Consider the following 20,500-nt stretch of genomic DNA (forward strand, 5'->3'; position numbering starts at 1 on the left):
TGCAGAAGTATAAATTCAGCTTAAGGTTTTACAAATCAGGATATAATTTAGAGAAAAGAAAAGCCTCTGATCTGCAGTTTCAGAAAGTAGACTATTAATTAGCTGGTCAAGTATAACCAAGAGCAGCAGTAAACCTGCAGAAAGCACAGAGCTAATCGTAATAACCATTGCAAGTAACGCAATGTTTGGTTTATGTTTACAGTCAATGTTCACCAAGGTTGGGGATTGTCTTTGTCAAAAAATGGCATTCCCTTTTTGGGGATCGGCAAAAATTATACAATAAACAAGAAATTGTATGTTTTACACCATTGGAGGTTGATAAGACCACGTACTGATGTTATCTCAGTTCAGTGACCTTTTTGTTAGTCCACTACCAGTCTTTTTTGTTTTTTTTTAATTATTTCATTTCAATATATCTTAGTAACATGTTGAAGCCCCACAGAGCTGCCCTTACATCTATACAAACACTGTCCCTTTGTGGTGCAGAAAGTTTTCTTACACATGGGCAATACCAAGAAAATGGGACTGGGGCTAAAGTAAATGAATCATCTAAAATATCTTCCGGTTCATATCGAGTATTTTATACCGTTCACATGAATGATCATTCCCACAATTATTAGTTTTCTTGTTTTTGAAAGTCTTTAATACATGGCTTATTTTCTAACCATTTATTGTTGTTTAAACTCTTTCATAGATAATATCTACATAGGTTTGTCATAATTGTGGATCAGGATTAGCAGTTTCAGAAAACCTCAGTAGCATTACATTACACTATTCCATTGTTTATTCAACAAAAACTAAGACAGCACAGAAGCAGTGTGTGAAAAACATTGTACACTCCATAATTCAATCATTCAATTTTATCAGCAGAAGCTGGAAATAAATCATTTTCTGTTTAATGTGAGAGTGTCATTCTGGAGACATGTTGGCCCACACTGTTACATTGCTTCAGTTCTGTGATGTTTATGGGCATTTGTTTATGTACAGCTCTTAGGTTTCCACCCAGTTTTATGAGATTAATGTCTGGACTTTTCCCTGGGACATTGCACTTTCTTTTTTCGTTTTGAAGTATTTTCTTGTGGATTTGTAGTTGTCCTTGGGCTAATTTTTCCCATTACATGACCCATATTCAGCCAAGCTTGAGCTGCCAGACAGATGACCTCACATTTGATGTTGTATTTTGGTATGCAGAGGAATTCATAGTCGACTCGTTGACTGCAATGTGATGAGAACTGCAAAACAGGCCCTTATCTTTTCCTCCACCACTAGATTGACAGTCAGTGTTTGCTCCAATATGCTGTTTTGTTTTTGCAAAATGTGGCACAATGCATTTCTATACGTGTCTGCTTCAGGGTTCTCTGTTTAAAGAACATTATTGTAGAAGTCTTGTGACTTGTTAAAACTTTAAGAACCTAAGCCATATTGTCATGTTCCTTTTTTAAAGAGGCCTTCTCCTAACCACCCTTCCAATGAAGCCATATTTATGCTGTCTTTTTCTAATTGTACTGTCATGAACTTGAAGCTTTTAGAGTGTGAGATGTAGGTCTTGGATTATTTTTGCTCTTTTGCTGAGCAGTGGATCTTCTGATCTTAGAGAGAGTGTGCTAGGACATCCATTGCTCAGTTGACTGGCAGCTAACTTGAAATCTGTTTCTATTTTCATATACATATATATATATATATATATATATATATATATATATATATATTTATCTTTCAGTGGACAATGATTGACTTCCTATTGTTTAAAAATAGCCTCAAAATCCTTCCCAAACTACTGGACAGTAATTATAAATGTATCAGGAACTGGTTCACACACCAAGAGGGGGGGGGGGCACTTTATTGAGCGAGGCAGCTTGAATTGAATTTAAATGGGAAGCATTTCAAAACCTTAAAATGATACACATGGTCTATATGCAATTATATTATTAGAAGTAATACTACAAGTAGGCCTTTTATTTACATAATAAGATTATTTGTATGACTTGCCATGATTGTATACAATGCCTTAATTTATGCCACAAAACAGTATCTAAATAGATGTCCGTAAAGACTTGAGCCTCAGACCCGCATACCTTTTGTGTTCGTAGGCAAATCTAGCGTAAATTCATTAATTCCTAATGGAATCCCTGTAATCTCCAACGTATGAACAAAAGTCCTCTCTGTCCTTTGGCTGGTATTGGAGACTGACCATATTGAGGAAGTCTCAGAAATATGTGAAACCACTGCATATGTGTGGTCTCATCTTGGTTATGTTGGCTATTTTTTTTTTTTAGTTCTAGTCAGCTTGTGGAAAAAGTATTGAAACTGTAAAAATAATTAGGATTGTCTTTTGTGTCTGTTCTCTTTTTTCACAACACATTTATGCTAAAGAAATGACAAAACTGGGGAGGGTGTCTCAAGATATATGTATGCACATATTTGATTCAGTGCTAGCATTTGTTAAAATAAAACCTGAGCCATTTGGTGCGGAGGAGCCTCTTCTCACAGTGTCATCCTCTACAGTGTGAGTCAGAGCGGCAACCCAGTCACTCCCCTGTGTCCTGGTATTCAGTCCATTCCTCTGCATCGTCATTATATCAGGACTCACAAGCCATTTTCAAATAAACATTTTAAATATTGCAAACCAAACTTACCTTTTGTACAGGCAGTAAAATACAGTCTGTATAGCCATTACTCCCCAATCATATAGGTGTATATTTCAAAAGGCAAACACTAGATTATAAAGTTTTAAATCATCTGGGACTGCACTGTCTTGATCTGTCTTCTGTGCTGCCTGTAATGGCAGAAATGTTCCAGTAGTGTGAGATCCTGCTAGAAAATGCCACAGCCATCAATAAATACTGTCTCTATGAAGATGTGTATGTGATCTGACTACAGTAGTGTTTAGGTGGGTGGCACATTTTGAATGTCATGACCCGAAGTCTCAGTAGAACATTGTCCAGTGTCACACTGCCTCTGCAGACTTGCCATCTTCCCATAATGCTTTGTGCTGCTGTTTCCTTCCCCCTTGATAACAATCGAAGGAACAATTCCAGATCATTTGTAGTGGTCTTGTCACCGGTTGCAGTGTTAAATATTGTGATTGATTCTTCCTTGTTATTATAATATACTTCATAAAAGATTCCTTTTTATCACAAGGGGTTCACGATGTGATTTTATTAATTTTTTGCCTATGCAGACAAACAGACTACCTCTACATTCCCAGTTTGCAGTACATTATCATATTCACTCTACAACATTGTGGTATAAAATAATTGCGTCCTGTATCAACTGATGGTACAGATGAGAGAAGATAAAGTTATATTGCAATTATTTGTATTTTCAAATTGCATAACCGTATACGTCCATTAGGTGTGCAGCTGCGAGGGTGTTGACTTTAAATTAATCTACAGAATTTCTGAAAATTATAGGACCATGGGTCTTGGAGGAGGAATATAAGGAAACAAATGAATCGTATCATGGTATTTATTTAAATTTGACCACCTGATTTCCTCTTGCATGTTGAGATCTGTTTCACCGAGCTCAGTTACCTACGGATTGAACTCAGTCAGTTACAGCACTGGGGAAAAGCCAGTGAGTCATATCCTGAGCCTCTTATTCAGGTTAGGTCACCAGTGAACTGCTCACAGGTCAAGTGGACCTGTTTTTAGAGATCCAAAGCCAACTTATTAGCAACTTCAGGGAGCTGTTGTGCTGGATCAGTGTGATGTGCAGTCCTGGACATTGACACTACATGAATTCTGTCAGCCAGTCAAGAGCACCTGGAAACACGACCCTTTCCATGTACTTACAGTTGAAATTATATTGAATTTTTGCTATAAAGGACTTTTGAAATATACTCAACCCTACATTTGCAGCCTCATGAAACAGTTTTTAGGTCAACGTGAAATGTGTGATGTTAATTATGTCGTGCTCATTATTATAGCCCTTTCATTCACACAACTGTTTGGGGGAAAAAAATGTTGAGTCAATTGCTGCATGTAAATTAAAGTTTTGACTGATTTTTGTCTACTTTCTAAGTGGTCAACTTAGCTTCCATACTTGTACTTGAAAATGTATTTTGTGGAGTCTATCATAGTCCTGCTCCAAGATTGTAACTGTTACCTCAGTTAACGCTAGAGATGCACCGATCAGGATTTTGAGGGCCGACCACCGATCTCGAAAACCAGTATCTGCCGATGCTGATTACAGCGTGAAATCCATAAATTCTTCAATATTGTTGTCTCATGTACATGACACTGACATTGTATTATTAGGTATAAAAATTAGGAAATGAGAAAGTATCATGAATTGACTGTTTTATTGCAGACTGAGGCAATGTGCAATATTTCACCCTCTAGAGACTCTTAGAGACGACTCGGCTTACAAAGAGTAAGTGTAGCTTACTAGCTTCAGCTTTCCTGTGGTAATAATTATGTACAACATGTGCACCAACACAGAACACAGCAGACATGTCTCTCTAAAAGTTCATACAAGCTGTAAACTAAACCTTAGTTTTCCTGTGGAAAGAGGAATTAAATCTTAAAATGAATTATGAATTATCAAGCTTTGGGGGCCTTTTTGTGTGGAGTTTGCATGTTCTCCCCGTGTTCCCTTGGTAGCTAATGTGAGCTACCCTCACAAAAACATGCAGCAGTCCGGGGCTGTACATGCCCCCTCTGGCCAACAGGGGGCGCCAGATGGGGTGGGGAGGATCCGGCCGGAATAACGTGATCCTTCCACGTGCTACGTCCGGCCGGAGAAACCACACCCTGTCTGGTGAAAAGAAGCGGCCTGCTCACTCCTCAGGTTAAGGAGGAGACCTGAGCTCAGTGCAGGGCCCTCCCGGGGTTGGTAGAGGATGGCAATGCCCAGGACTGTTACTTAGGTAGGAGCACTGGGTGATAAAATGGGGGAAAAAAACGGGATAAAAATATTAAAAACAAAAATAATTATCAAGCTTTGTGAAAGCTTTAGCGACAGCATCCGCCGAGTGGGAGGAAACTCTTGTGAGTGAAGCATAACTCTTCACACTAGAGCTCCAAATGTCACCCGTGAAGCCGACTGACACGACTGTCGTCCTGCATGAGGCTTTGGACTGTATATAGTCTGGTATAACTCCGGCAGGATTTCATCAGTGAAATATTTACGAGGCAGCAGCGCGTACCGCGGATCCAAGCTGCAAACGACGTGTTTAAACCCGGTGTCTTCTACAACAGAAAGCGACTGATGAGCAAAGCATATGAATTCATTACCTTACGATGTAGTTCTTTATTTTTTCCTTGCTGTCGTTTATAGGTCTCTGTTGCGTTCAGCGGAGTTAGCGGCGTTGCTCCTTTTCTTTCTGTGCCTTAGCTGCAGCCAACTTTGGAAACGCAATATACTCCTTTGTGTGAAAAACTTTCAAATGTCTTATCAGCTTTCCTGTGTTGAAGTTATTTTGTAACATCGGGGTATCTCCTTTATACACACTTTGCAAACTGCAAATTTGTTGTCCTTTTCGGACTTTGTAAAACTCCCGTACCGGCGAGGCCGGCCACGCCCCCTTGGGACAGCTCGGTCTGAGGTGTGGGAACACCCGCGCGGGCGGAGTTTGTTGTTGTAAATGTCATCAGATCGGCCTGCTCTGAACTATTATTTTCCGATCGCCGATCAAAACAGATAGGGCCATTATCAGCCCGATACCGATCAGTGGCCGATCAATCGGTGCATCTCTAGTTAACGTCTAGTTGATGAGATGGAACATGGGCCTAGATGCACTTTTTCAGTGTTATTAATATTTGCAAGAAAAGGCCTGGAGTTCATTACCATGGTCAGAGTGAGATACTTATGATATCAAGGTCTTTTTTAAATGGTTACGTTTCACATACAATTTATAATCCTGTTAGTGTGTGTGTTTTGTTTTTTCTAGTTACTTTTAAGATTGATCATATCTCCTGTTGATGTGATATGCTTTTTGTTTTCAACAGAAAATTTCAATACCACGGTCAGAAAATTCCAGTGAATTACACACGTTTTCTTTCGAGCTGTCAAATGTGGGCAGAGATAACCCTCAGTGCAGCTTTGACTGCATCCAGCAGTACATCACCAGGTAAAAGCAAGTGCAAATCATTTTAGTTTCACTCTACATTATTGTTCTCATATTCTTAATGTCTGTCTTTTTTTTTTTTTCTTTTTTTTTTTTTTTCAAACACAAGATTACTGTTCTGTCAAATTCAGATTGCAAGTGTAACTTATTACCAACAATTGCTATATAAATCCTAAAAAAAAAAATGTTATCTCAACTGTCAAATGTTATAGGCAGTGTGTTTACTGTAGCTGATGGTGAATCGCCTCAACTCTGGCACATACTTGACAGGCATCTTCGGTACATGTTTGGGGCTTTTAAGCAGTGTGGCAGTGGATCAATACATCTTTTAGCCAACTCCTTCTCAGAAAAATAAGAGTTAGTGAGGTAGACCAAGTGATCCATCGTGTTTGTCCTATCCAGTTAGCTTTTCCACTACTTTTCAAAATTTAACTTTTAGACACAAAATATATATATATTTTTTTTTTTTAATTGTGCAGTCTCAAAGTAAGAGTGTAGATGTTATGATCAGAAAATTTAGATCCCGGTCGAGTTCAAAAACAATCAGCTTAAACTTTACTGTATTTTCAATGCATATTTGATTATAATTATTGAATATGATACATATCCTCCATAATTCAACATTTGCAACTTTTGTTGCAAATGTTGTTCATGTGGCTTGTTCTAAACAAGACCTACTAAGAGAAATGATTGCACAATCCTTATGAGCAAAATAACTTATAAATGTGTGTTCTTTCTGTAACCAAATGAATCAAAAAATGCTGAACCAGTTGAATACCACGAGATGTTTCTTTTAAAAAGGAAGCAGAGAAACAAAATGAGGAACAGCTAGAATCTTCTGCCCATCTGACTCTAACCCCGTTATTCTAAAGGTATTTTTAACAGGGTCAGCTGGAGTTCATTTAAGGATATGACTGGATCCTATTCAACCCTTGAGTTAGTCTGAAACCCAAATGACAGCTCAGCTTCCACTGACTGCACCAGCAACATCTCATTTTCTGCCAAATCCTCATCAAAGTAGAGGGGAATCAAAGACTGCCGGATAGTCTGAAAAGAATAGGATTTGCTGCAGCAATGAGCCGTACTGTGGGAATCCACTGTTGGATGGAAACTGGGGAAAAATAATTGTTGAACCCTCTGAGTTTATTTGATCTCATCTGGGTAGGAACACATAGTAAAGGGACTAGTTACTTCAATAGTCAAATCTTTAGTCAAGAAAATTAGAAATAAAAAAAATAGATGATTTATTTTTAGTCATGAATTTATTTTCTTAATACCCGTCTTTTAAGTTGTATTTTATAAAATATGGCAAGATTGTTTTCATTTAAATGGAAAAAAAAGCCCTTTCATAAAAAGATTCCCTTACAGACTTTTGTTTAGTGTTGTATCCAGTCTATTTCAGTATTCCTCTACCAACATCTCCTCTTTGTCCTGGCAGTGAAGGGAGTATTCAGCTGGATTGCTTGGGTGGGATCCAGGACAAAATTACAGTACGAGCCACCGACGACTCCTACCAGAAGGCCAGAGAAAACATGGCCCAGGTTGCAGAGGAGACCCGCAGTAAAAGTGTTATTGTCATTAAGCCTGGTGGAAGATACTCAGGTGAGGAGGCATGATACTGGCATATGTAGGAAATTGACCCTTTTTTATTTTTTTTTGTTTTGTTTCAAACACTAGTATTAAATACCTTTTTTAGCTTTCCCTGTGCCGGTATAGTGACCGGAGTAACTCAAGAAGATTTCCACTTCAACATCATAAAAATGTCAGGAGTTGAATTGCAGGAACTTTTTGGAGGAATTTCTGTGGCCTGTTACCATCCAAATGGTCTGTGTGTTTGTGTAGCCTTCTGCTGGTGAAAAGGTTCACACTGGACCTGATGCTTTTATTTGGATCTTGAGCTGAATGGCAGGGGGCCAGTACACTATCAGGGGGGCCTCTGTATATTAAGGAATTTATTGAGTGGTTGATTCCTTACTGGTACTTTAAACAATGTGTATGCAAGACAAACACACAAATATGCTCTGTCCCTTATCTGATGAATGTAATTTAAACACACACAGGAAAACATTTCGGAATCTCCCCAGACAGAACAGAAACTACAAACTTCCCGACTTTTTGAATTGGTATCGATTTGTTATATAAAACAGGTTATGGTACAGTTAAACTGGAGGAGCACAGAAGTCTGCCTCAATGCTTACAAAAAAAAAGGGGGGAAAGCCAATGTAAAACTATTACCGTAAAGCAATTTTATTTGTTAAGGACTAACCATGTACAAGACAATTGAAAGTGATTTACATAACATTTTTAAAAATGGATTAAAAAGGAAGAGTTTTAAAGCACGATTAAATATGGACAGGTTAAAAAGAATAAAACAAATCAGATCCAAGAAACGATGGTTGTCGTGCATTGTGGTTGATTACTGAGATGCAGCAGTAAATAATAAGGTTTTCAACCTCGATTTTAAATCAACAGTTTTAGCACTAATTGGAGAAAAAAAATAAAGATAAAATTCAGTATGTTTTTGGAAGCAGTGATTTAATCGTCATGATATTTCATGATATTTAATTTGTGAGTGAATGATCTCACTTGACTTAGTCAAATGAGATTTTCCATTACCCCTAGATTTGCGCAAAACCCAAATATTGAAGAAAACCTGTGATGGAACTGGCTCTAATCAAAAAAAAAAAACTCCCAAATATCAAAAAAACCTTTTATGTTTTCAGGAGGTGGTTTTTCAGGCAATTTAATAGTCCAGTTAATCGCAGAAGTGTAATGGAAACGCTTTTTGCACATTTCCACATCTCTGGCAGTGCTGGATGTGACTCAGTCGATCAGTTTTAAAGAAAACAAAATCTAGTTTCCAGCTGTTTTCGGCCTCATTAATACAGTGTAGTTGTGCTACATCACTACGCTGCCTTCATCATCTAACTAAACGGCGGTAGCAGCAATTGTAGTAATTTGTCAAAGACTAAAGATGAGATTTTGTGCATCTTCCATTTTCAGTGTTTTGAAGAGAAGTCTCGCAGTACAATGGAAACACTGACCCCATGCAGCGCCTTTATCATTTATTCAGAGTTTTGATTTTCTTTTTGCGCAAAAGTGTAATGGAAATGTGTCTGACTGAAATATATTGACAGAACAAAATATATTCTGTAAAAGAATTTGAGAATTTGTGAAGAGGAAAATTACAGTCAACATGTCTATAAGTCATATACTAGTAAAGCTTAGTGGTTCCCTAAAGTCTATGCATACTGAGATGATAACAAATGGAAAAATCTGATTACTTCTAAATGGGTTCTAAAGTAACTTTATTAGAGATTTACATTTTCTGGAGCACCCTCTACAGATTTGGTTGTTTATACATCAAGAAGATAGTAAAGTTTGATATACAGTATTGAACATAGAATATTTAAGAATTGCACATCAACTACAGAAGAGAAAAGAGAATAATGTCTTATAGAAAATGTAATTATTCTGGAATATTTTAAATAGTATTTTATTTTAAAATGTAATTTACTCCAAGTCTGTGTAAATTCACACTCCCCTTGTGTCTCCACATCACTCCCTCAGTTAAAAAAGTTCAGATCCGGAAACCGGCACCTGCCCTCTCTGATGTTGCCCCTTCACGGAGGACGTCACGGCCTGTCCTCATCTCTAGCAGTACACTAAAGAAAGGCACAAGTCCGCATCGACCTCTTCGTGAGCGCCTCATACACCTGTTGGCCCTCAAGCCTTACAAAAAGCCTGAGCTGATCCTGAGGTTACAGAAGGATGGCCTCTCGCTGTTGGAAAAAGACTCCCTCGACAGCCACCTGCAACAGGTCACTCACTCATATCCAGACATTTTATCACCACGGGTATATTTATTTCGCTGCTCTGCTGCAGTTCTGTTCAAAATATTTGAACAGTCAGAGGTTTTATGATTTTTACATGACCACAATAGATTTGAAATGAACCAATCCCCATGATATGTGATCAAAATGTGGACTTTCAGCTTTATTTTAAGAGTTTTAAGAAAAATAGGACATTTATCATTTAAAAATGATAGCCGTTTTTAAAAAAGTATTTCTTTTTTCTGAATTCAAAAATATTTGGTGAGTTGACTGAAGAGATATTAATTGGCCCGGTGCAGTTTCTTCCTTCATTACTTCTAGACAAATGTGTTTGATTAGAGATACTAATATGAAGCTCAAGGAGATATAAATGCAAGTGAAGGAAGCCATCAATACGCTAAAAAACAAATATAGATCTGAACAAGAAGAAAATGCCTTAAGTGGATGATTTCAGAATCCTTTCTTTGGTTAAGACAAAACTATTCACAATATTAACAGAAGTCGAGAATAATCTGGCAAAGGTTGCCATATCATTCTCAATATTTACAATCACGAGACACATTCATGAATGTAAGTACATGGAAAAGAAATGTAATTATATCAAGGTGGAAAAAGGGGGGAGAAAATTCAAGAACAGAAAAGGAAAGCCAGATTAAACTTTGCACAAAATCAAACATCTTTAAAAAATAGCCTCCTGTGTTCGGGAATCAGATTAAATGGTCAAATAAAACAAAGATAAACTTGTATTATAATGATCTTAAGGAAGGGAACAGCTCAGGATCCAAAGTATGCCGCATCATGTGTCAAAATTGGTGGGGGTTGTGCTGTGGCATAGGCCTGTCACCTGGATAAACTCATTGGTGTTTATGTGATTGCTCAAAGAAGTACCCAGATGAGTTCTGAGGTGTATCAGCCTGCTCTGCCAAATGCTACAAAGCTGACAGGATGACACTTAATAGATAGATCATTAGAATCAGAATAATCAGTAGCAGGTTATCATTTTAAAGTGTAGGCTACAATAAATTTGAAAACAAGCCTCTACAGGGCAATATAAATTAAAAGGTGATAAATAATCTTTAAAACAGAAAAGCTAAAGACTTTTTTATAAGAGAAAGAAAATAAATAGTCTGCTTCTCTGGCCAAGTTGGTTTTTCTGAGTACGGCTCGATTAAAGCAAGCTTTTCATGTACTTAAGACAAAACTGAAAGCATCTCCAGGTGGCAAACTTTGCGACATACATGGGTGCCAGAGTTGATTCACTGACTGCAAACGATTATACCCAACTATTTAAAAAAAAAATGTGGTTATATCTGCCATTATGTCACTTTGTTCCCTGAAAATGAAGGTACTTGGATTACATTTTGGTTGATTTTCATTTATTTATTTTCCCCAAAATTCATTTAAATCATATGTCATTGTCCATTAATATGTGTGGACCTAAATGCATATGAAATGGTTCATTTAGCCATCAAACTATCTGATAGACATTAGTTGGTGTACTTTCCAGACTAATATAAGCTGTTACTTTTTTTTTTACATGCTTCGAGCCATGTGGCTTTAACAACGATGCAGCCAATACATTTAGCGTCGCCGACACCTGCGGCTTATAAACAAGTGTCACTTATATGTACATAAGCTGTTTTTCTTTTTAGATTTAGTGGGTGCGGCTTATATTCGGGTGCGCTTAATAGTCTGGATATTACGGTTATTGACTCCCCCATGGTTCATTTTCCTTTTCTAGGTTGCTAACCTGTCTGGGAGGGAAAACACCTTCATATTGAAGGACTTTATATATAAGGACATCCAGAAGGATTGGCCAGGGTACACAGAGGGAGACCAGCAGCTTGTCAAGAGAATTCTTTGCAGGTATGTCGGACAAAGTGTGCATGTGTGTGTACAGGAGACAAATGTATGTATCCCTCCTCAAATGTTTCTCCTGCTGAATTTCAAGCATTGTCTGCTTGAGCTGCCATCCCTTTTCCCACTGGAAAGGGGAAAAAAAAGTTTCTCAGAATCTGGAGCACTACGGAAAGGCAAGCTCTGTAGGAGCTATATTTAGATCAGTGTGCAATGTTCACTACATGCTGTAGTTTCTCTTTATATAACAGACTTAACTTCACAATCATAAATGGAATTCTTAACTCTAAAGGCAGTTGTTACAATAACATTGACTGACCAGAAGAGTTGTTTTATGTAATGCACTGTAAAGGTCTTGCAAAATATATTGCGTAATGCAGCTGAAATGTCCAGTGTTTATTGGCACTTTTTATAAACATGTTTTTGGGTCTACAGTACATCGTACTGTTTTTTTCCCCTCTCTCTAAAAGGCATGTGTAGTATGTATTTTTTTTTCCCTACTTGCTTGACACAAAAAGGGCCTTCACTAAATGACATAAGCCAAATGTGCTTTCTAGTAGTATCGTCAATTGAGTTGGTTTTACAAGCCAGTATTTATTTATTAAAGAACTGTTAAATTTTACATGGATTTATAGTTTTCTTGTTATAGATGCTTGTACTTTGTTTCTAAATGAGTATATATGTACACACACCTTTTATTTGTATCTTTTCTAACTGTACTTTGAGCTCTGTTTGTGACTAACAACCAAAGCCTCCCACCTAATACCACCTCCCCCTCCCTGGTTCCTCCAGAGTTTTGAGCTAATGCAGTCAGTCACGCAGGAGCAACAGAGCAACATGACTGGAACGCACATGATGCAACGGTGTTCCAGCACATGCTGATCTGTGTGTGAGGTGGCACTCGTCCCAGGTTCAGCCATATCAGTCTACTTCCCATCTGACTTGTAGCTACTGCCTGTCTGACTGTCCACACCATAAACACACACGCACAACCTTATTTGACAGGCTGTGGCATTAACAAGACTTATTTTCTGCCCTATTGTCCCCCTGCAAATATTGTCAACAGTTGAAGCAGTGTTATCTCGATATAAAATGTATCTTTTACATTTTCATCCCAAAATATATTTTTTGTTTGTTATGGTCCATTTGTGTGTATGGGTTGCCTCTTTATCAGATTTTGCACTGTTTAAGTAAGCAGCTTCGGCAATTACTTCTCAACCATTGTTTTATCTGTAAGGCATAAATTAAAACTCATCAAAGGTAAAATGAATCTAAGACACTTTGTCTTGACTGCCCATTTGTTTATTGGCACAGATCTTTGTCTAGCTGCTCTTGTACGGCAGATTAATTTGTTACATAATGAGGCCTCTATTCATACATGGTAGTGTAGTGGTTAGCTGAACGAGACTACAGATGAGCATCCTCAACTCTGTGTATATGTGACAGTCTCTTGAGTTACTTGAGGGGGTGGTGGGAGATGAGTTGTGCATTCCCTGTTCCTGTGAACAATAATGCAGTCAGTGTTTACATAATCTCATAGGTAAACTGGCTAAAGACATCCAATTTCAAGCTGAATGCAGTCCCACATTCTCTCGCTCTCGCTTTCTTTGTTACTGCAGTGCCGTCCCATTGTCTCACCTGTATTTGACAAACTGTCACAATTAAGCTATTAAATGAATGTGCAACACTGTCTGAAATTACAAATAGTTATTTATATTTAAATTATTTTTTTTGAAACATTGCAAATGAAGTAATTGAACTGCCTTATCTATCTATGACACAATGCTGCTCTATTAAATACTTCCCCTCTTCATTGCCGTCATATGCCCCTTTTGCACTAGTCCCGCTTCACCTCGGTTCTACCCGCCACGGCCCCGTTTTGCCCTTTCGCACTAGGGCTGAGACGGGTAGAGCCGCTCCAAGCAGATACTATTTCTGTAACCATTCTAGCGAGGTTCTATGAGGGCTGAGCCGGGACTATTTCTGAGGTCACCACCCTCCTCGCCACCGATTGGTCGGGGAGCGGGGCCGTCATCAAACTACAGGCCACTGATTGGTCGGGGGCGGGGCCGTCAAACGTTTGAATCAGGAAGCGGGAGTCAGCGCGAGGCGACTCGCGGCGATTTTATTATACAGCACAAACGTCTGTTTGGTGATCCAACTCTGAGGTGCAGATGTTCATAAACCTGGTGGCTGTCGAGAAAATTAAAAAAGGGATGTAGACGGGCTCCCCAACCCCCCAACTTCTCATCTGGCTGTGCAAAAACACACGGGTGGAGCCGCGCCGAGCCGGGCTGGGGCAAGACTAGTGGAAAAGTGCCATTAGCTACCCATGACTCAGCTTCACAAAGCAGCTGCAACTTATCTTTTAAGTCATTTACATGTGATTTACTTGTCATTGAAGAAATGGCAGCAGCACAGCTTTCCACTTATTTTTTTTTTCTTGAATTACAGCGTTTTCATGGGTTAAGGATATAAACTTTCAAATAAATCTTGTTACTGGTTGAATGCCAAATGTTTGGTCAAGCACTTAAAGTGAATCAAAGTGTGTGGGGTCTATTTGAGGCCTCCACTGCTGCTTTGGTGATAATACAAACACCATAAAACCTTACCAGTCGTTGAATTGATCAAGTAATATTTCTTACATTGCTAGTGTCTATGCTTTTATCGTATGCATGCTTTGTAACAAACTTCTAATAATCATTTCTGTTTATGCTTGCACGCCTGCTCCTAGGAAACAACCCCAGAGCGGCTCTGCACCTCCACCCGAGAGTCCCCCGAAAGAGTCTGCTGGTAGTTCTCCATCTCAGGTGAGCCTCCCCTTCACTCTTCCAGCCTTCACTTTCACACTCACTTCTTCGCCGAGGCTGACAGTCTTCTAACTGCCTTTGCTGTTGTACAAAATGAACTGTGCAGCAACTTCTCTCTTATTTCTGTTAAGTGGAACTGGGTCAGTCTGATTCTCACAAAAGATGTGGACTGAATTAAGACTAAATAAACTAAAAAAATCAAAAATAAACAGTTATTGTAGTTTTAGAAAATACTTCTAAACAGTAGATACTATATGATGAAAAAAGGATCTGCACGGCTTCTGGTCGTGTCTGTAAATGGTGTTTGTCCGTGTGTGCAGGCTTCCTTATTATTCCTACAGTCTTGTAGTATTTTTCCACCAGGGTTTTCTGATATTTTCCTGCAGTGCATGTCTGCGTAACTGGTTTCAGTTGACCTGTATTGCTTACTAATGGTTGTCAGGAGCGTTTCATGACCTCGTGGTGTACACCTTCCATTATCTAAAGGGACGAGAAGCTACTCACTTACATTAATAGCTTCTTCTCATGGCTTGTTTTTGCCTTATACCCTTACAGTATGGGCCATCTGTTTGCTCCATCCCACAGTAACCCCAACACACTCACGACAACATAACCTTAGACACACTTTTAGATAGCTCCATGTCAACTTTAGACCAGAGAGGGATAAACCATAGTTGGACAGTGACCCTGTTTTTAAAGTTGATTGAATCTACAAGTCGTAACAGCAGCTTTAATTTTTAGTCACCCTTCATCATCTTGTCATTTGAATAAACATAGCTACCATGTAAGACGATCACAGAGCAGTCCTGTAAAAATAAAATCAACTTGTTGTGTAGAGTGCCACAGATCCAGCCTCACTCTGAACTCTGTACTCTTAAAATGTAAATCAATGGACAGAGACGATACTAAATGAAATTCCGAGTTAGAATCACACACCCGGATAATGTGCATGTGTTTCATTTTTTTCCAAACAAAAAGTACATCAGGGGCCCCGTATAGCTCAGTTGCTTGAGCGGGCTCAGCATATACAGACGCTATCACCCTCGTGCAGGTGGTGCAGGTTTGAATCCTGCCCCGTAGCTCTTTTCTGCTGTCTTTCCCCCTCTGTCTACCAAAGTTTCCCATCTAGCCACTTTCAAAATAAAGGCCACCAGAACCACAAAAGCAAATCTAAAAAAAAAATGTTTTAAGTACTACAGTGCACACACAATGTATAAATTACTTTTTCAACAATCATCAATTTAAGAGCATATAAATTATTTGTCAGATGTTTTGTTTGCGATTATAATAACCAAAAAGGTCTAGTGCTAACAAACTAAAACAAGGAATATCACCACCTTCTGTAGCAGAATTAGACATATTTCAGAATTAGAAGTACAATAGTTTATTTTTAGCCGGGGGACTGCCAATGGAAACTAGCTCTGTAGCTAAAATTGGGTGCATTTGCATTTTTAATTCTAAATGTATATGAATGTACACTGTCCCTTCCCAAATAAACTGAATTGAATTGAATTGAATTGAATAGTTGAACTAATGACTGTTTTTAACATTAATTCAAGTTCACTTTGCATTTAGATGTATTTGCTGGTTTTGACTGTTGTTTCACACCAAAAGTCCTCATCTTAGGGTAGAGCATATTAAATGCTTGGGGCTGCCACTCGCAAAGATTTAAATGTAGGTGTGGTCAAACAAAGTCTGTCTGTAATGTAATCTCTAGGATTGTGAAAAGTTGGCACAGCCATAACGTGCCTCAGAATCTGTCTTCTCAGTAGCACAATGTGCTCTTCCTCCCGTTATTGTGTTTGCTGTGTCGAGTCTTAGCGTGTGCTAATATAACTGCTGTTGTTTTTCTACCAGAAACGGCCGGCTGCTGACTTCATCGACCCTCTTGCCAACAAAAAACCCCGGATATCGCACCTCGCCGCTAAGGCTGCAACAACTACAGTGAATGGCAAACTCAGCTCTTCCAATGGGAGAGGAGAGGCAGGTGGAGCGCAGACGGGAGCAGCAGTGTCCGTGTCCGAAGGAGGCACCACATCCAGCTCCCAGCACCTTCCTGTGCTGGACATCCCTCGTCCTTTCGAAGCACTGTCGGACGTCAGCAATGACTCCAGCCACAACGGGCGCGACTGCGACTCTCAGGAAATAGCAGTATCCGAGAGGCTCAGTCAACCCCCTTCGCTCTTCTCTGCGCCAACAGTCGCCTTTGCACCTCCTAGCATCAGCATGTCATCCCCCGGGCATTCAGTCCTGGAGCCCCTACAGGACAAGAGTTCCTCGTCTTTGAACAACAAGTCCAGAAAGAAATCAAAAAAGCATAAAGACAAGGAGAGGAGCAAGGACAAGGAAAAAGCAAGAGAAAAGGAGAAGGCAAAGAAGAACCGTGAGGAGCATGTGCCTGAGCCTGACAGAGCCTGTGAGATGAGCCTAGGGAACTTCAAAGGCAACATTATTCCACTTAAAAGCACAAGTGAGCATTACACACATACACACACAGCCACAAAGCATTGGATTAGAGATTTTCTCAATATAAGTACCACTTAATATGTTAATGGACTAGTCATCTGTGTGTTGGCATGTATCTTGTGACCAGCATTTCTTGCCGAGGAAAGTGAGACCCCTGCTGTTGAGTTTATGTTTTGATTAACTTGACTATTAACCAATGAGTTCAGCTCGCAATTAGCATTATTAGAGGGACCCCATATTAAAATCCATAATAATAATAATAATGGTGATATACAAAAGACATATGACGTTACCATTTGAACCATGTCAGGCTTTATTCAGCGATCCCATATAGTTAACACATTCAGATACATTAGATTTTCTAATTGTGAGCTTGTTTCAGATCTGAACGGAATGTGCAACAATACCAGTATTCCTTCATCATCTCCTGAGGTGGCAGACTATTTATTGTAAGTATTAAAGGTTGGCCCTCAGTAGACTCTCTAAAGCTGTGGTGGCAAAGAGTTTGAATTGCCCTTAAATGAATTTGATGATGAGCTTTTCTCCCATTTTGAAACATGCCTTGACTGGTGACGCACCAGTGCAGACATGACGAGACAGGAGGTAAAGAAATTAATAACAGGTGTAAGCCAGTGTTCTGAAAACATGTGATTACTCATTTTTGCCCACACAGCCAACAGTTGCAGTTGCGGCTGGTACACAGCTCCCCCATTTCTGCAATTTACACCAAAAATTATACTCTTCCTAAGTCAGATGTCAGCCAGATTTGGACACAGAAACATGACTTGTATATTTGTAGTTTCAGTGTACGTTACAATTTCTGAGAAAATTATTGTGGTAGAGAATATAGGACTGAAGTTATAGTTTTATGCAGTCATGGCATGTGCTGTGCTGCTGGCGAGCTGTGCCAGGCTTTTAAAAAACCTGGAAGAAATAGATGCAGCTCTTCAGAGTGCACCCTGAAAGATATCGGTGACAATGCTCAACCTTTGGTGTATGTTAGATTTATCACACACAGAGTAAAGATGTAATTCCTTACATCTCAGGTGTTTCATTACATGCATAACACACTAGAAGTGAAGCCATATGCTTGGTCTTTGTCAATGATGGAGCGCCCTCCATGAAAGGAAAGGAAAAAGCTTAACCTTAACTTCTCCTATCAGAGTATCATCTGTCAGTTTTATTGCTTCACATTCTGAGTGTGCAGATATTTAAAATACGGCATTGTATGTTTTCCTAGGGCCTCTTCAAAAAACCAGCATTGCCTACCTCAAATATTCCTGATTCCTTTACTTCAGTGTGAGATGGCTGAGCAAAGGCAAAGTACTGTCACGAGCTCTTGGAGTTGAAATTACAATGTTTCTGGCAAATCAACAAAATCACAATACCATAGAATTTCCTTAGTTTAGGGTAACATGAGAGGAAAGTGGATACTAACTATAACCTTTGTAGTTTGTCAGTTTTGAAATTAAAGAACAACCCTGTGTGATTTTGATAGCAGCTTTCCAGTAGAGCTAGTTGGACATCCTCAAAGTGCATCTCCAAGGGGACTCTACAGAGTCCCAGCACTGATGCAAAGTCAGAGTGAGAACGATGTTTCGTCTCATGTGGAGTTCGTAATTTTGACAAATTCAGCCTTGGAGAGAAGCTCCTTCATTGTCATGAATTTCATTACATTTTCACTGGAGACTAAACGGGTCTATGGGTGGGGAGATGTAGATCTCTATAAGCTGAACTTTTTGATATGTAAGCATACGTTCCATTGAGAACAGTGAACTTGCCACGTTCTGGTATGTTTCTGGATTTACCAGAGCGGCGCTTGGCATCTTGACCATGTTTGGCTCTCTAAATCAGCATTCTCCACAGTTAATGTTATTCAGGCAAAATATTGGTCAAGAATGGCCAACGAACATTTCCAAACGCCTATTGGAGAATAGCACTGACCCTGTTAAGCAGGGGTGTAACGATACACTCATCTCACGATACGGTACGATACACGATATTGAGGTCACGATAACGATACGATATTATAGCAGTATTTTTTTAACAACCTTGCATGAGGAACATATGACTTGAAAAAAAATTGTATTTTATTTGAAAGACACAAAATACAAAACAATGCTGTGCATTTGCCCTATTGTTACAGTTTGTAATGCTTTATAACTGTTTAAGTTTTAAAGAGAAAGCCAGGCCAACCATTTTCCACAAACTGAACTAAAAGTAAATGTCAGGTTTGCATTATGCATCTTTAGTTTCATACAAGTACAAATATTTTGCCACAAACTGAATAGTTTCTCTCATGTATGATTTGACTTTTTTCTTTTCCAGAAACAACTAAAATTAAATAAATAAATAGAAGTAAATAAATACATACAATTTTACATCATAAAAAAGATTGATTCATGCTCATCTTATAAGTGTAAGAGGAGATTTATTTTTGTTAAGAAGGTTATTTGGGTAATTCAGGGTTCATTATTTTATAAATATATTCTTTATATTCTGATGTAAATCAGGGACTATAATGACACTAGTCAGTTTATCTGTAGTGATTGGTCTGTTTTAGATTGGGCGGAGTGATACGCCACAGTACGGCACTAGGTGCTGTGTTGACGTTCTAAAATCCTACGCTGTTGAGCGGACAGTAAAGTACTCTCGAACTCTGAAGAAGTTTTCCCCGACCCGAAAAAGGTTTAATTTAATAAGGTAAGGCTTAACTCTACACCAGACGTTAAAAGTTCAGAGCTCAAAACCCTAAAAGTCCGTGATCAGGGCCGCAAAATGGAACTAGTTTCTTCTGAGCGGAGGAAGATTTTGGTCCGCGGGTCGAGCCGCAGTCGGCACGCGTGGTCGGATGCGCGTTACTAGTCAACACAATAGATCAATATTAATAACCCAATATCGCGATACACTTTGTCACCTCCACGACACGTTTCGTGACGTTTTTGTGTCGCGAAATTTCGTGGCACGATATATTGTTACACCCCTACTGTTAAGTCCCTGCCTTTTTATGCTTCATGTGTGAATTCTGTTCCCTAATATATGTTTGTATTCCAATCCTAGGAAGTACACTGTGATCAGCTCTCCAGAGCAGCGTCAAAGGTATAAAAATGATTTCAACGCAGAATACAGTGAGTACCGGGGCCTGCATGCTCGAATAGAGTGCATCACCCGTCAGTTCACAGTGCTTGACAACGAGCTGAAGCAGCTCCCACAAGGCACAGACAAGTACAAGGTAATACCCAGGAGGAAGCCCCAAAACTTTTTCTGTTCGAAAGAAGACTGGAACAAAAATCTGTTTTTGTTATTAGGTCTTTGATGTTTTTTCTTAATCCTCTTTTTTTCTTCTTCTTACACTTCTGTTTCCTTAACAGACAATCCACAATCAGATACTTGAAGAGTATCATAAAATAAAAAAGGTAAGTTTGCAACTTTAACTGATTTTGAAGACTGCACGTCTGAATAGA

The 20,500-nt window shown here is 39.0% G+C and overlaps 1 protein-coding gene across 1 annotated transcript in view; it reads left to right on the forward strand.

Annotated features, from left to right (window-relative positions):
* ell (elongation factor RNA polymerase II) overlaps positions 1-20,500 on the forward strand; it is a 42,125-nt gene that overhangs the window by 18,888 nt on the left and 2,737 nt on the right. Inside the window, exons 3-11 of the mRNA XM_061737676.1 lie at positions 5,952-6,073; positions 7,509-7,672; positions 9,641-9,891; positions 11,645-11,769; positions 14,495-14,570; positions 16,428-17,040; positions 17,419-17,485; positions 20,097-20,268; positions 20,408-20,452. Coding sequence (XP_061593660.1) covers positions 5,952-6,073; positions 7,509-7,672; positions 9,641-9,891; positions 11,645-11,769; positions 14,495-14,570; positions 16,428-17,040; positions 17,419-17,485; positions 20,097-20,268; positions 20,408-20,452 — 1,635 coding nt within the window. The remainder of the gene's footprint in view (positions 1-5,951; positions 6,074-7,508; positions 7,673-9,640; positions 9,892-11,644; positions 11,770-14,494; positions 14,571-16,427; positions 17,041-17,418; positions 17,486-20,096; positions 20,269-20,407; positions 20,453-20,500) is intronic.

Source organism: Cololabis saira, chromosome 13 (assembly GCF_033807715.1).
Source record: "Cololabis saira isolate AMF1-May2022 chromosome 13, fColSai1.1, whole genome shotgun sequence".
NCBI lineage: Eukaryota > Metazoa > Chordata > Actinopteri > Beloniformes > Belonidae > Cololabis > Cololabis saira.